This window comes from Eubalaena glacialis, chromosome 19 (genome assembly GCF_028564815.1).
Source record: "Eubalaena glacialis isolate mEubGla1 chromosome 19, mEubGla1.1.hap2.+ XY, whole genome shotgun sequence".
Taxonomy (NCBI): Eukaryota; Metazoa; Chordata; class Mammalia; order Artiodactyla; family Balaenidae; genus Eubalaena; species Eubalaena glacialis.
In genome coordinates this window covers 26,003,831-26,018,917 of record NC_083734.1, presented here as the reverse complement: position 1 = coordinate 26,018,917, position 15,087 = coordinate 26,003,831, and the positions used below count along the sequence as shown (strand labels likewise).

The following is a 15,087-nucleotide window of genomic DNA, read 5'->3' as shown; positions in this document are numbered from 1 at the left end:
AATGTTTTTTACATAGTTATGTTCTCATTGTATATTATTTATATTGTATTTTTAAACACTCTAACATTATGGCATGATATACATTTTTTCTTTTTCTTTTTTTTAATAGACTTTTATTTTTTAGAACAGTTATAGATTCACAACAAAATTGATCAGAAAATATAGAGATTTCCCATATACTTTCTGACCTCACATAGGTACAGCCTCCCCCCACTATCAACATCCTGCACCAGAGTGGTACATTTGTTACAATTGATGAACGTACACTGATACATCATCATCACCCAAAATTCATAGCTTACATTAGGATTTATTCTCAGTGTTGTACATTCTATGGGTTTTGACATGACATTCATGAAAATGACATGTATCCACTAATATAATGTCATACAACATAGTTTCACTGCCCTAAAAATCCTCTGTGCTCTGCCTATTCATCCTTCCTGCCTCCAACCCCCTGACAATCACTAATCTTTTTACTGTCTCCATAGTTTTGCTTTTTCCAAAATGTCATATAGTTGGAATCACACAGTATTTAGCCTTTTCAGATTCTATGCTTATTTTTTATAAACATTTCAAATGACTGAAGTTATTCCATTGAGTGGATGTATAGTTGTCTTTAACCATTCCTCTACTGTTGTGCATTTGAATTAGTTCTCAGTTTTCACCATTATAAATAACACTGCACTGAACATCTGTATGTGTAAAGATCAAGTTTTCTCTGTATTTAAAATTACTTCCCTATATTAACTCTCAGCAGGGAAATTATTGGGTAAAAGATTAGGAACATTATAGTTTCTTGATATATATTGAAAGTTGCTATTGCCAGCTTGCTCTTTTAAAGTGTTTAAAAGACTTTTTATATCTGATATTAAAAGAATTCCAAGTTTGCCACACCCTTACCATTTAGGGGCATTATAATTATACCAAGAATTTCCTAATTTGCTAGATTAAATTTTAATTAGCATTTGCTTATTAGTGAGTTTAAAGATTCTTCTTTACAATTTTTTTCCCCTTTGAATTGTCTATTCCTGACATTTGTCTACTGAGATCTGTGTGTATTTATTATTGACAAATGGTCCATATTAGACAGTACAGATTTCTTGTAGGTCATGAAAGTAAGTAATTATATGGTCAGTTTGCTGTTGGGGATGTTCTACTAATGAGTTCTCTATATAAACATTTGTAGTGTTTCATTTTTGTATTTTTCAAGAAGCAAATCTTTATGTCTTAATGTAAGACACTAAAATACTTTTATTTTTTGAGAGCTAACTTTTTTCAGTCATATCTTTTAAAGGAACTCCCACCTTACCTTGGAAAACTGGATGTCTCATTTCAAAAAGGTAATAATTTACATTTGCAGATTAAACATTTACACTAAAGTGTATTCGTTTATGCTGAGAATTAGAAATACATGTGCATTATCTTGTGATAAGAAGTTCCAACTAAAAGTATTACCCTCAGAGCTTGTTTGCTCAGGCCTACAAATCTGAAATCTTGATGGTCATCTGACCCTGAGATTATGATGCCCAAAGATTTAACTGACTCATTCTATCTAAATTTATATACAGTTCATTTAAGCCTGAATATTAATTACGAGAAACCCAGATATTATTAGGGGTACTGTATACTTCTAAAGGTTCAAATTCTAGAATATTACTATAACTTGTAGTAAATAATCCATCATAAATAAGAAGAATAAATGAAAAGAAATTGAAGCGACCCCTTTCAGATCCTTACTGATTCTATAATTTTTTCATTCTATGTTATTTAGCTACTCCATATTTTAAATTATTAAGAGTATTCCATTACTCAAATAAACCATCCATTTCTTAGTCATCTTCACTTTTTAATCACCAACATAGCAGTTTTTTTTTTTTCTTTTGAGGGAACATTTCCCACAAAGAGATATGTCCCTTGGCCCAATGTGTTAGTTATGTTAGGATGGAACATGTTAGGATGGAAAATACACAACCTCGAGATACAGGTGCTGAGCTACCTCACCTTCACAATTCAGCCTCATGTTTTGAATGATTTACATGTAACTCAGGAAAAGTGCAAAATGCTCATGTTGTGGTCCTTGGTATGGCTTGCATATAGTTGAAACCTTGGTTAAGCCAAGGATATATTGATATTAATTTTCAAAAGAACTGTAACTGCTCTGTGAGCTAAATTTAAAATTGGCTGGTATAATTTCTCCTTGATTGAGAAACCTTAGAAAGCCAAATAAAAATCAGAAAACCGTTTGCATCAGTTATCTCTACAGGACGTTTCGATCTGATATTTGTTTGACTTTGCCTTCTAGATAAGTATTATTAAGCTTTTATTGATTTGAGGAAACACCTTTCATTCTTATAATTAGTAGGATTATACTTGCAAAGCTATTCAATGTTGGTATCAGTTGTGGACTTGGGAAGGTTAAGAAAATTTCAGAAGTGAAGTTTTTCCTAGTTTTCCCTTTGTAGAGAGCAAAGCCAAAGCCTCACAAAGATTATAAGATGCTTTGAGAAAAAATATTTTTTAATTTTTTTCCTGGTTTTATATCTACCACATAAAGTCATAAAACTTTTGAACTTGAAGAGACCTTTGAAACCATCTAATCCTGTCTCCTCCTGTTACAGAAAGGAAACAGAGTCCTAAAGATGTAAATGAACTTGATTAAGGTTGTACAACAAATAAATGACAGAGCTGGGATTTGAAACTAGGTCTTCTCCTTACCAGGCCAGTGTTCAGCTATCTATACTGCCTCTCTATCTGCAGAATCTCTTCAAATCCCATATTAGTGGCAATGCCACATACTCTCAAATTTAATAATTAACTTTTGTTCATATTGTATTCAACTCATATCATAATTAACTTAAAGACTATGCCTCCAATGTGAAGTTTACTGCATCTGAAACAGACTAATATATAGTACTGTAAAAACTTGACTCAGATTAGGCGGAAAGTTGTTCATTTTTTTTCTCTTCTATTCCCCTGCTCGGAACTCTTCTTTTCTTTAAATACTGGAGGGAGGAGGAGGAGGAGGAGAGAGAGAGAGAGAGAGAGAATCAACTCTCAGAGGAATACAAATTTCAGGCCTCTTGCTTTCTTTGTGGTTCACAACTTAACTGGAGAAGAATTAAGTGTTTTCTTTTAAAAGATGCTTCGATGTGCCACAGGCTACATTAAAAAGTAAACTTAAAGAAGGAACATAAAAATGTGTTAACCAAAGGGTTTGTTATTATTTATCCTGCTTACTTGAAAGCAACCTCTTTTTCATGGAAAATACATAATTTGGATAATCAGAGTTGACTATGGTGATAAGTTTTAAAGTTCTAGCATGCTCCAGAGCTACTTCACTTGTTCCATCACCCAACACATCCTATGGCATACTCCTAGTCTAGCGTTCTTGTTTTCCTGTTTTTTTCCTCTTTCCCTTTTGGTAGTATTTCCCAGCTGGTTATTCTCTGCCCAAAACAATACTGGGGACAACTTCTTCCTCCAACTCTTTTTCTGTATTCTCTGCTGGCCGAGTCATCTAATTTAAATACCTTTACATCACTTTAGCACACATTTTTCTCTTAGCACATTTTTATTTCCTTGTTTCCCCCACTGTTTGATGCAATATTATTCTTATTGTGTAATGTGTCATTTTGCTGTTCCAAAGTTAGTTTTGTCTGTTTGACCTTTTTCTAAGTTGATCCTTGCATACATCTTACTTGGGTGTGAATAGCTATTGCCCATGGTAATTCTGTTGACTGCAAAATTAATTTTTCCACACTTAATAAGCTAACAAAATTTTTATTTAACTAGAATAGCATCGTCTAAATAGAGCTCTCTATAGTGATAGAAATTTTCTACATTTGCACTGTCTGATACAAGAGTCAATAGCCACATGTGACTATTGAGCGCTTGAAATGTGGCTAGTGCACCTGAGTAACTGAATTTTAAATTTTATTTCATTTTAATTTAAATAGCCCTGTGTGGCTAGTGGCTACCCTATTGGACTGTGCAGATAGAACATCATGTTCAGACTTTTTAGGTTATAAGTAACAGAAACCAGTTTATGCTAGCTTAAGGGGAAAAAAGACATATTTTATCATTAACTCTCTAAGATGTGGTGGATCTGATATTAAACATTTTTGGATCCTTGGGTACAAAAAAGGACTCTTCTGGCTTTATTCCATTGTTCTGCTTCTCTTGGGTCTTATCGTCTTTTACTGTAGATGGATTTTGGCCATGTGGCAGGAACATGATCACTGATAACTGTAAATTCACATCCTGCCTGTACTGTGACCCCAGGGAAAGGAAAAGTTCTAGAGAAATACACTGATTGGCCCAACTTGGATCATGTGTCCATCTTAAACTATTCACTGTGGACAAAGAGATAGGCTATTATGATTGGCCAGACCTAGGTCATATGCCTACTGTGAGAGTAAGTGGGGAGTGGGTCCTGTTTTTGACAGCCCAACCAGAACAATTTGGAATGAAGGAGATGCAGTTTTCCAAGGGAAGGAAGGATGCTAGGTAGGTAAAAACAATAGCTAAATTTTTTTAATGTATATAAATTTATTTATTTATTTACTTTTGGCTGCATGGGTCTTCGTTGCTGTGCATGGGCTTTCTCTAGTTTCGGTGAGCGGGGGCTACTCTTCATTGCAGTGTGCAGGCTTCTCATTGTGGTGGCTTCTCTTGTTGTGGATCACAGGCTCTAGGTGTGCTGGCTTCAGTAGTTGCGGCACTCGGGCTCAGTAGTTGTGGCTCGTGAATCTAGAGTGCAGCCTCAGTAGTTGTGGCACAACGGCTCAGTTGCTCCACGGCATGTGGGATCTTCCCGGACCAGGGCTTGAATGCAGGCGGATTCTTAACCACTGCGCCACCAGGGAAGTCCCAATAGCTAAATTTTTATGTATTAACAATAATTAACTTTTATAGTTCAGGGACTTCCCTGGTGGCGCAGTGGTTAAGAATCCGCCTGCCAATGCAGGGTGACACGGCTTCGATCCCTGCTCCGGGAGGATCCCATATGCCGTGGAGCAGCTAAGCCCCTGTGCTACAACTACTGAGCCTGTGCTCTAGAGCCTGCAAGCCACAACTACTGAGCCCGTGTGCCACAACTACTGAAGCCCCCGCGCCTAGAACCCGTGCCTCACAACAAGAGAAGCCACCACAATGAGAAGCCCACACACCGCAGCAAAGAGTAGCCCCATTCACAGCAACTAGAGAAACCCCGCGAGCAGCAAAGAAGACCCAATGCAGACATAAATAAATAAATAAATAAATAAATAAATAAATAAATAAATAAATAAATAAATAAATAAATTTAAATTAAGTTTTATAGTTCAATTCTGTAGTTTAAGTCCAAACTCTTTGAGTTTTAAGTACTTGAAATCCATCTCAAGATAGTTTGTTGTGTTTTTTTTAATCTGGTTTTTTTTTTTAATTTATTTATTTTTAGCTGCATTGGGTCTTCGTTGCTGCACATGGGCTTTCTCCAGTTGCGGTGCGTGGGCTCCTCATTGCGGTGGCTTCTCTTGTTGCAGAGCACGGGCTCTATGTGTGCGGGCTTCAGTCATTGTGGCACGTGGTCTCAGTAGTTGTGGCTTGTGGGCTCTAGAGCGCAGGCTCAGTAGTTGTGGCACACGGGCTTAGTTGCTCCGCTGCATGTGAGATCTTCCCGGACCAGGGCTCGAACCCGTGTCCCCTGCATTGGCAGCCGGATTCTTAACCACTGCTCCACCAGGGAAGCCCTCAAGATAGTTTAAGAAAAGTTTATTAAAAAGAATTTATTGGTTCTCATAACTAAAAACTGTAGAGGTTATATGCCTTCAAACATAACTGATTCCAGTTGCTCAAGCAATAATTTGTCTCTCTTATCTCCATTTCTTGGGTCCACCTTCATCGATGTTAGCTTTGTTCTCAGGCACACCTTCTCTACGTAAAGATGGACCTCTGATAACATCAAAAGTACATGGTCCATTCAGCTGAGGATTTCAGACAACATCACCTGTGGTCCATATTGTTATGCTTAAAAGGTCATGTGCTTTCTCTGTGGCCAGGGAGGCGAAGCCAAATGATTGACAGTCCCATCAGAATGACCCAGAGCCCTATCTGAATTACAAGGGGTAGTAAAAAGGCAATAAGAATAGAATACAGAACAGGCAAAACAGTAACAGATTTTTTCTTTTTTTTTCCCCCATTAACATCCTGCTTTTCACATGAGTCTTTATTAAAAAAAAGTTTTCTGACATGGATTTAATTTACTTTTTTTTGATATGCTTCTTTGTTTTGATTTGCCATACAATGAGGATGAAATAAAGGGTCTTTCACCATTTTGTTATTCACAGATTAGTGGAATTGACATTTCAGGTGGAAGGGGAAATTTTATAATCATTATATAGTATGTATAGTATATAAGTGATTAGAGGCAAAAGGAACTAGGGAAAGAATAAAGAAAATGACCCTCAGGAAATAAAAAGAATGATTAAAATCCTCTTCTGATTTTTTCATGACTCAGTTTTCTTTGAATAACTGCATTGATATAATTCTTCAACCCATTACTGATTAGCATGTATTTCCCTTGCCTAAACATATTCTCAATCTCTGAAAAATTCAGTGATGATGTCATAGCAAAACTTTAGAAACAATCTCAGTATCCACTAGTAGGGTCAAGGGGATGAAAAAAAATTTTTTTCTTCTATCCTTTTAGGTTCTTAGCTGGACTCTGTAACAAAAAAAGAGATTAACAAGAGAAAAACAGAAGTTTATTAATATGTATGTGTCGTAGGAGAAACTCAGGGATAAATTATTCAAAGGCGTGGCTAGAACTTGAGTTTATATAGCATCTTAAACAAAAAAACAAAACAAACAAAAAAAACCAATAAATTTTCAGAGAAGTAACAAGACAAAGGAAAAGTACTTTGAGTGTCCAGGGTGGCAAATTGTGGAAAGGTAAATATATAGGGGATTAATGGAAGATAAAGGCTAGTCAGTAGTTTGCTATGTAGAGTCCTTTGGTGCTGACAGGGGTCTAGGGTTGCTGTTGATTAATTTTTGTATAATTTAAGTCTTATTTTTTGGCAGATAGGGGAAGGGCAGAGAGCTTTTCTTGTATCTGCTGCTTCTCAATTGCCTTCACTTCAAAATAATCCTTATGCCAAAATGGCATATTTTGGAGTGGCAAACTATGTTCCCCTTCAAGGGGAATGGTTAAATTTTAAAAATTAAATTGTTGTATAGCTGCTCAGTGGAGTATTTTAAAACCTTTTAAAATAATAATTACAGAATAGGATCAGTGGATTATATCAATGTCAATATCATGGTTATGATATTGTACTGTAGTTTTGCAAGAGGTTACCATTGGGGAATCTGGGTAAAGCCTGCACAGATCTCTGTATTATTTCTTACAACTGCATGTGAATCTACAGTTATCTCAAAAAATTTAATGGAAAAAATTTTTAATCATAATCATAAATACAGCATATTAACATGCAATACTTATTTTTACTTATGTGAAAAAATCAGCTTAAAATGTGAAGGGACCCTATATTATAACTCTATTAGATTATGCATAGGAAGAAAAGAGGAGAGAAAATACACCAAATGATCACAATGGTTTTATCTAAGTTGTTGGATTTTTAGATGATTTTTCTTTTCTTCTTTATATTTTTCATCATTTTGTAAGTGTCCTACTATGACCACATACTATAACTTTTCTAATCATCAAAAAACTGTAAGTTATCTTTTAAAAATACATTTAAAAATCTTGCTTTCTCAGCATGCCAATGTGAAGGAAAAGATAACCGAATTCCATTACTGAAGGAAGTTTTTGAGGCCTTTCCTAACACTCCTATTAACATCGATATCAAAGTCAACAACAATTTGCTGATTAAGAAGGTACTTAAGGCATTGTGTCCTCTGAGTGCGTTGCATCCAATTTCATCCAAACTAAATAAGGCTAGAGTAGGTGCCTGCATAGATTGATAATGTTCAAGGAAATGTGATACTCTAGGGATTAGTATTGTTTCAAATACTGCCCTGGTAGAAGACATCACTGTACTGTAAGAAAGCCTGTTTCAGAGTGACTTGTCATGTCGCAGTCATGGATAAAAGTGAGCTTCTGTGAACCCATCGCTCTGGCATTTACGTAATTAACTTCTTCTAGTTTCACTTGTTTCACTTGTACTTAGTTTATAGCAAATTACAAAACAGTTGTATTCTATTAAATAAATCATATAATGGTAAAATGTAATTTCTTGTACTTTATAAAATAATCTGAATTTATGTATCAGTTCTTCCAAAATTTTATAGTATGCACTGGCAGATAGTCAGTTGTAATCCATTTTTTAAGTGAAATCATGTAAGTGGATTTACAAATAGGCACATGCATAAAATTTTGAATTTTCACATGTAGGTTTCAGAGTTGGTGAAGCAGTACAGACGAGAACACATAACAGTGTGGGGTAATGCCAGTTATGAAATTGTAGAAAAGTGCTACAAAGAGGTAAGCTTCATAAATGATACAGAATGATCTATTTTTGTTGTTGTATATCTTTAAATGTTAAGTAAATACAATAATAATTTTTTTTTTAATATCTTATTTCATAGCCTTGATGCAAAGGCAGACGGTACTGGATGGAAGCAACTAACCAGAAATTTACTAATAAAGATGATGAATTTATAGATAATGGATTTAGTAGAGATAGTGGACCTTGCAATTTAAGTTCAATGTAATTGGACTGGCTCACGGAATTATTATTTTCACATGGTAATATTTGTTTGCCAACATTTTATTAATTTTATTATGTACATTATAAAACAAAATATGATTTCTATTTTTTAGTGTCTAGTTTTTGTTAGGTAATCAAATTTTTGCGGTAATTTTGAATTAAGGGAAGTATTTAGTCCTTCAACTCTATAGCTCAAGCTTTTCTTTACCCTACCTCCCAAATAGAATTAATCAAATTAAGCCAGGATCATGATTATCAGGTAGTATATAAAAGTAGGGCCATCCACCAACTGAAATTTTTCTGTTTGAAGAAAATATATCTATAAAAAATTAAGTTGATATATTTTGAAATGTACACTAAGCCTCTATAAGCAAATTTAGCTATATAATCAGCTAAGAGGATTTGAAATTCAAAGTGTTAAAAAACCTTAAACACTGAAGATTCTCTTTCAGAATACAAGTGATAGTGCAGAAGGAATATCATGAATCAAGTAGCAATTCTAAAGTACAAAGAATTCTTTTGAGAAGGCGTTCCTTCCTAGCAAAGAAGGCAAAAGCATAGATCCAAGAACCATTACAATTAAAAGTACAGTTAAAAGTAATGAGGCTCTCATTAAGGCAAGTAAGTTTTATTTATGTGCAGCAGGCTCTGTGAGATCCCAAGGTATCTGTGTACAAAAGGAGAGAACAGAATAATCAATGGGCTGAGCGGCTTCAGATCTCCAAGAATTTAGGACTAAGACTTCCATAACTAATCATTGTCTGATAGTATTTTCACATGTCATTAAAAGGGAGATAATATACTGGAGGCTTCATGACCTGCTGATCTTTTTACATCATTCAAGAATTTTTTTCAAATTAAAAAATAGTGATAATAGCAAATGCTAGAGAAGATGAGGACAAACTGGATCTCACCTGCGTTGCTTGTGGGAATGTAAAATAGAACAGTCACTCTCTTAATTAGTTGGGTAGTTTCTTACAAAACTAAGCATACACTTATCATATTAACCAGCAATCTTACTCTTGGGCATTTATCTCAGAAAAATGAAAACTATGCACACAAAAACCTATACATGAATATTTATAGCAGATTTATTCGCAATACCAAAATACTAGAAACAAGCCAAATGCCCTTCAGTGGGTACATGGCTGAACAAACTAACACATCCATACAATGTAATACTATTCAGCAGTAACAGGGAATGAATTATTGGCACATGCAACAACCTGGATGGTCCTAGAAGGCATTTTGCTTAGTGAAAAAAATTAACCTCAAATGGTTATATGATTACATTTATATAACATTCTCAAGACTACAGACATGAAGAGCAGATTCGTGGCTCCCAGAGGACAGGGACTGGGTGTGGGTGCAAATACAAAGAAGTAGCAGGAGGGAGTTTCTGTGTGGTGATGGAACAGTTCTGTATCTTGATTGTGGTGGAGGTTACACAAATCTATACATGGGTTAAAATTGCATCGAACTATACACATGCACAAATGAACACAGGTTTTAAAAATGGTGAAAACCGAATAAGGTCTACAGTCTAATTAACAGTAATATATCAATGTCAATTCCTGGTTTTGTTACATCTGGCTACATCAAATTTTACCATTTGGGGCAGCTGGGTTAAGGATATACAAGACTCTACTGTATTTTTATAACTTCCTGTGACTCTATAATTATTTCAAAATAAAAAGTTCACTTTTGGTCCAGAATCACAGAACTTTTCCCTTGATTCACATATTTTTCTAGAAGCCTCTGGCTTTCTGTCATTTTAGAATTTAAAAACTCCAAAATTTTCAGCAGCAATTTTCAAACACCGCAGTAAGAATGTCTCAACAATAATTGTCATTCGTATTATGAACATGCTATATAATTGTCATGTATCTTTTACAATTCTTAAAGTATGATTTATGAGAATTTCATATTAAGCTCTTTTTTTTTTTTTTTTAAAGGGCAAGGGATCTCTGTGGGGGTCTCTTTTTTTTTTTTAATTTATTTATTTTTGGCTATGTTGGGTCCTCGTTTCTGTTTGAGGGCTTCCTCTAATGTGGCAAGCGGGGACCACTCCTCATCGCGGTGCGCGGGCCTCTCACCATTGCGGCCCCTCTTGTTGCAGAGCACAGGCTCCAGACGCGCAGGCTCAGCAGTTGTGGCTCACGGGCCCAATTGCTCCGTGGCATGTGGGATCTTCCCAGACCAGGGCTTGAACCCGTGTCCCCTGCATCGGCAGGCAGATCCTCAACCACTGCGCCACCAGGGAAGCCCCATATTAAGCTCTTTAATTCCAAGATGCTAGAAACTAAAAATATAAAACTAAAAGAAAGTGGGGGACACAGTGGTGCTGGGAAAAATATGTGGCACTTATTCTCATCTAATGACTTTTTATTCACTCATACTTAATGCAGTTGTTTTTATCCTTGGCTGTATATTGGAATTACCGGAATTGTTTCAAAAAATACTAATACCTGGGTCCCATTCCAGATATTCTAATTTAATACAGGGACAACCAGTTATTATGCCAGTGGTATGCCAGCATACCGCTCCTAGCCCTCTCCTACCAGTGACCTTGCATGGCTCTCCAGAAGTACCAGTTAACTGTTTTTAGTTCTCTGGTTCCAAAGTTGCATAAGTTTTGAGGGTCAGCCCCTAGCCCTATTTCCTCCTATGAGCTCTGTTATTCTTAGTGTATGAATTTGCAGAAATCAAAGTTTTTTCAGGGACTTGTATACTGTGTTGCAGCTGGAACACCTGTATATAAATAAGCTGAAAATATTACAAAGCAGCATGTGAACTTAGGAGCAAAAGAAGTCCTCAAACTTATTTACTCCATTTTTAAAAAATAAAGAAGTAGGTAATTTAGAGCTAATATTTAAAATAAATTATGTTTTTGCATGATTTTTTCAATATATTACTTTTATACAGAAATATTCAAATTTATTATAATGTTTATTTGTTTTAAAGACAGACATAGGAAGAGCTGGAGGAGGCGGGTATGGGGAGTTGTTTACTGGGTACAGAGTTTCAGTTGTGCAAGATGAAAAGAGTTCACATATATATGAAGCTTGCAGTTGAAGGGTTTGGGGATCTTGATGAACACATTTTGTAATACAAACTTAGAAGGGTGGTTAGATTCTTGGACTAGTTTACAAAGTCCTATTTACATTTGAAAATATGTATATGTAGCTGAAAGGTGACATATTTGCAACACCATTAATATATATCTATATTCATATCTGTATCATATACTGTTTAAAAATTTATTATATATATGGTTATTGGATATATAGAAGGTTACTGAATATTTCATTTCTTTATCTTGTTCCATTAAATTTGGTATGTTTAATCTCTACTGATAAGGAGTAGCAGTAACAGACAGAAATGGTATTGCAAAAGCAGAGAGTAAGGAAGAGAGAAACTTGAGTATCCATTAATACTATAGGCCTCCAAGATAGATCCTGACCCATTTGTCAAGGACTAGTCATTTCTAAGTGTGGTGTGTTAGAAATGGATATTGATAATTCAGGGAGTACTTTTAACAGATGTCAAGATACAGTCTTGGGAAATTTTGAAGGTTGTGAAATGAACCTCTTTATTTGAACAGTTATAAAGTAACATACAATATTGTTTGTGTCTTTTAGAATTCAGAAATTCCTATACTCTTCAGTTTACAACGTGTTCTGCTCATTCTTGGCCTGTTCTTCACTGGCCTCTTGCCCTTTGTGCCCATTCGAGAACAGTTTTTTGAAATCCCAATGCCTTCTATCATACTGAAGTAAGTGGTTACCCTGTCTTCATCAATTCTCAATTACAGGAAAACTAAGACGAAGACTTGTTGATACCAGTGATAAAGAATAGATTGCTCTAGTTATTTCCATATTTGATATAATTAAGATGCATTCTCTAAAATGAATAATAAAGGTTTTTAAGTATTTACCTGACCCATTTCAGGTAACAATGACTTTCAGTGCCTGTGTACTCAGAAGTCAGGTAAAAAGAATGAGCTTAATCATTGAAACATCTAATAGCAATTGCCCTCCAACTTCCCTTACTTCCTTCTGCTTGATTGACAACTATACCCAGCTGAAATTCCATTAAGCTCCAAATTCACCACTAGTATTAAATCACCACCACCACCACCACCACAACAATGCAAAAAAACCTCTGGAGATGGGAGAAAGAAAAGGATAGAGTTAGTTTTTATAAGATAGTTCCATATTTATGTAATTTCTCTGCTGGGTATAAAGGCTTGCTTTTCACACACTAATTTACTACAAAGATAAAAATATATAAAACACTTAGCATTGCCTGGCAAATAATAAGCAGTCAATAAATGATAACTTTTATTGTTAAATTATCTTTTTTTTTTTAAAGTATTTGTTTATTTATTTATTTATGGCTGTGTTGGGTCTTTGTTTCTGTGCGAGGGCTTCCTCTAGTTGCGGCAAGCGGGGGCCACTCTTCATCGCGGTGCGCGGGCCTCTCACTATCGCGGCCTCTCTTGTTGCGGAGCACGGGCTCCAGACGCGCAGGCTCAGTGGTTGTGGCGCACGGGCTTAGTTGCTCCGCGGCATGTGGGATCTTCCCAGACCAGGGCTCGAACCCGTGTCCCCTGCATTGGCAGGCAGATTCTCAACCACTGCGCCACCAGGGAAGCCCAATTATCTTTCCCATTATTATTGGAGAGCTTCATCTCACAATCCCCTACCCTTATAATGTCATTCCTAGCTATACATTTCTAATAATAACTGAGCCATGACAAAGGAATTCAGAGCTTCTGAGGAGATCATTTAAATGTGATTTCACCTGCATGAAAACTCTTTTCATCCCCACAGAACTTCAAAAAAAATCAAGCTGAACACTAGTACATCAGTCATTAGGAAATATCATTCAGAGAAGCAAGTTGATCAGTACCCCTGTACTCAGCATCTATGTTTCATGCTTGTCTTCCAGTTTGAATTTGTTCGTGACTACTATGTTTATTTTGTCTATTCCCAGTTATATTTACTAGCAGTGTTTGTAGCTGTTTCTGAAAGGAAACAGCAGAAATCATTCTTGTCTACAAACAAACCATTTTTGTTTGCTAGATTAAAATAATTCCTAACCATTTATTCCTAAAGTACTTAGCTTTCCTCTGGTCAAGAGTGGACTGTTGTGCTCTCTAGATCATCTCCATGTGTTCCTTTTAGAAGCAAATATTATTAAAAAATAGACATATGAACAAACTTCATATAATTAATTTTTTTCTCTAAAAAATGATTATGGATTAAGACACTGGTAGGATATTATGTGTTTGTATGTTTTATTATTATTATTTTTAAAAATTTATTTTTGGCTACATTGGGTCTTCGTTGCTGCACGCAGGCTTTCTCTAGTTGCAGTGAGCGGGGGCTACTCTTCGTTGCGGTGCGCGGGCTTCTCATTGCGGTGGCTTCTCTTGTTGCGGAGCACAAGCCCTAGAGCGCGTGGGCTTCAGTAGTTGTGGCACGCGGGCTCGGTAGTTGTGGCTCGTGGCTCTAGAGCACAGGCGCAGTAGTTGTGGCTCGCGGCTCTAGAGCACAGGCTCAGTAGTTGTGGCTCACAGGCTTAGTTGCTCCGCGGCATGTGGGATCTTCCCGGACCAGGGATAGAACCCGTGTTCCCTGCATTGGCAGGCGGATTCTTAACCACTGCACCACCAGGGAAGTCCCTATTATTTTTTTTAATGAAAGACAGTGGGTACTTCCTAAGACAACATAATCATTTGTGTTTAATGAGGTAACTAGCATTTTGAGTTATTAAATTCTTGGGATTCCTGAAATTGCAATCAGGACTTTCTACCTGGGCTAGAGTTAGTGGGAAAAAACGAGTTTATTTAGAGAGCTTCAAATAAAAACTGAATTCAGAGAAAAAGACAAAAAATGAATTTAGTGTAGATAGGAGGAGTTAGAAAGGAAATAAGAAATGAAGATCTGGGGAGAATAAAAATCACTCTGTGCTGTTTAACTTAGAAGGAAGCTGAGGAATCTTCATAGTAGAGAGACTGACTAATCAGAGATGTCTCTGGACACAACCCAGAGTTAATGACACAGGTGCTGCTCTAGGCATCAAAGAGGTTGAAGAAGGAGCTCAGCTTAGGTCTAAAAGTCAAGTATACTCTTTCAGTAGGAAAGATATTTTAAAAGGACAGGGCCTAGGTCTTAAAACATTGACAGTGAAAGAAAAAAAATGCCTTTAGGGTTTTTTTAGTCTCATTTTTACCCCAAATATCTTTTAATCCATAGTAAAGTTTGGTTGTGTGTTTAAATCTACTACATACAAAATTACAGCAGACAAAGCAAAAGAAAGAGGCTTCACCAGAAAAGAGAAGAGACATGAGTTCTGGGCACCCAGGGTC

General features: G+C 36.0%; 1 protein-coding gene across 1 annotated transcript in view; it reads left to right on the top strand.

Annotated features, from left to right (window-relative positions):
• GDPD1 (glycerophosphodiester phosphodiesterase domain containing 1) overlaps window positions 1-15,087 on the top strand; it is a 38,648-nt gene that overhangs the window by 20,868 nt on the left and 2,693 nt on the right. The window contains exons 4-7 of the mRNA XM_061175989.1: window positions 1,298-1,343; window positions 7,760-7,878; window positions 8,396-8,485; window positions 12,353-12,486. Of these exons, the coding sequence (XP_061031972.1) occupies window positions 1,298-1,343; window positions 7,760-7,878; window positions 8,396-8,485; window positions 12,353-12,486 (389 nt within the window). The remainder of the gene's footprint in view (window positions 1-1,297; window positions 1,344-7,759; window positions 7,879-8,395; window positions 8,486-12,352; window positions 12,487-15,087) is intronic.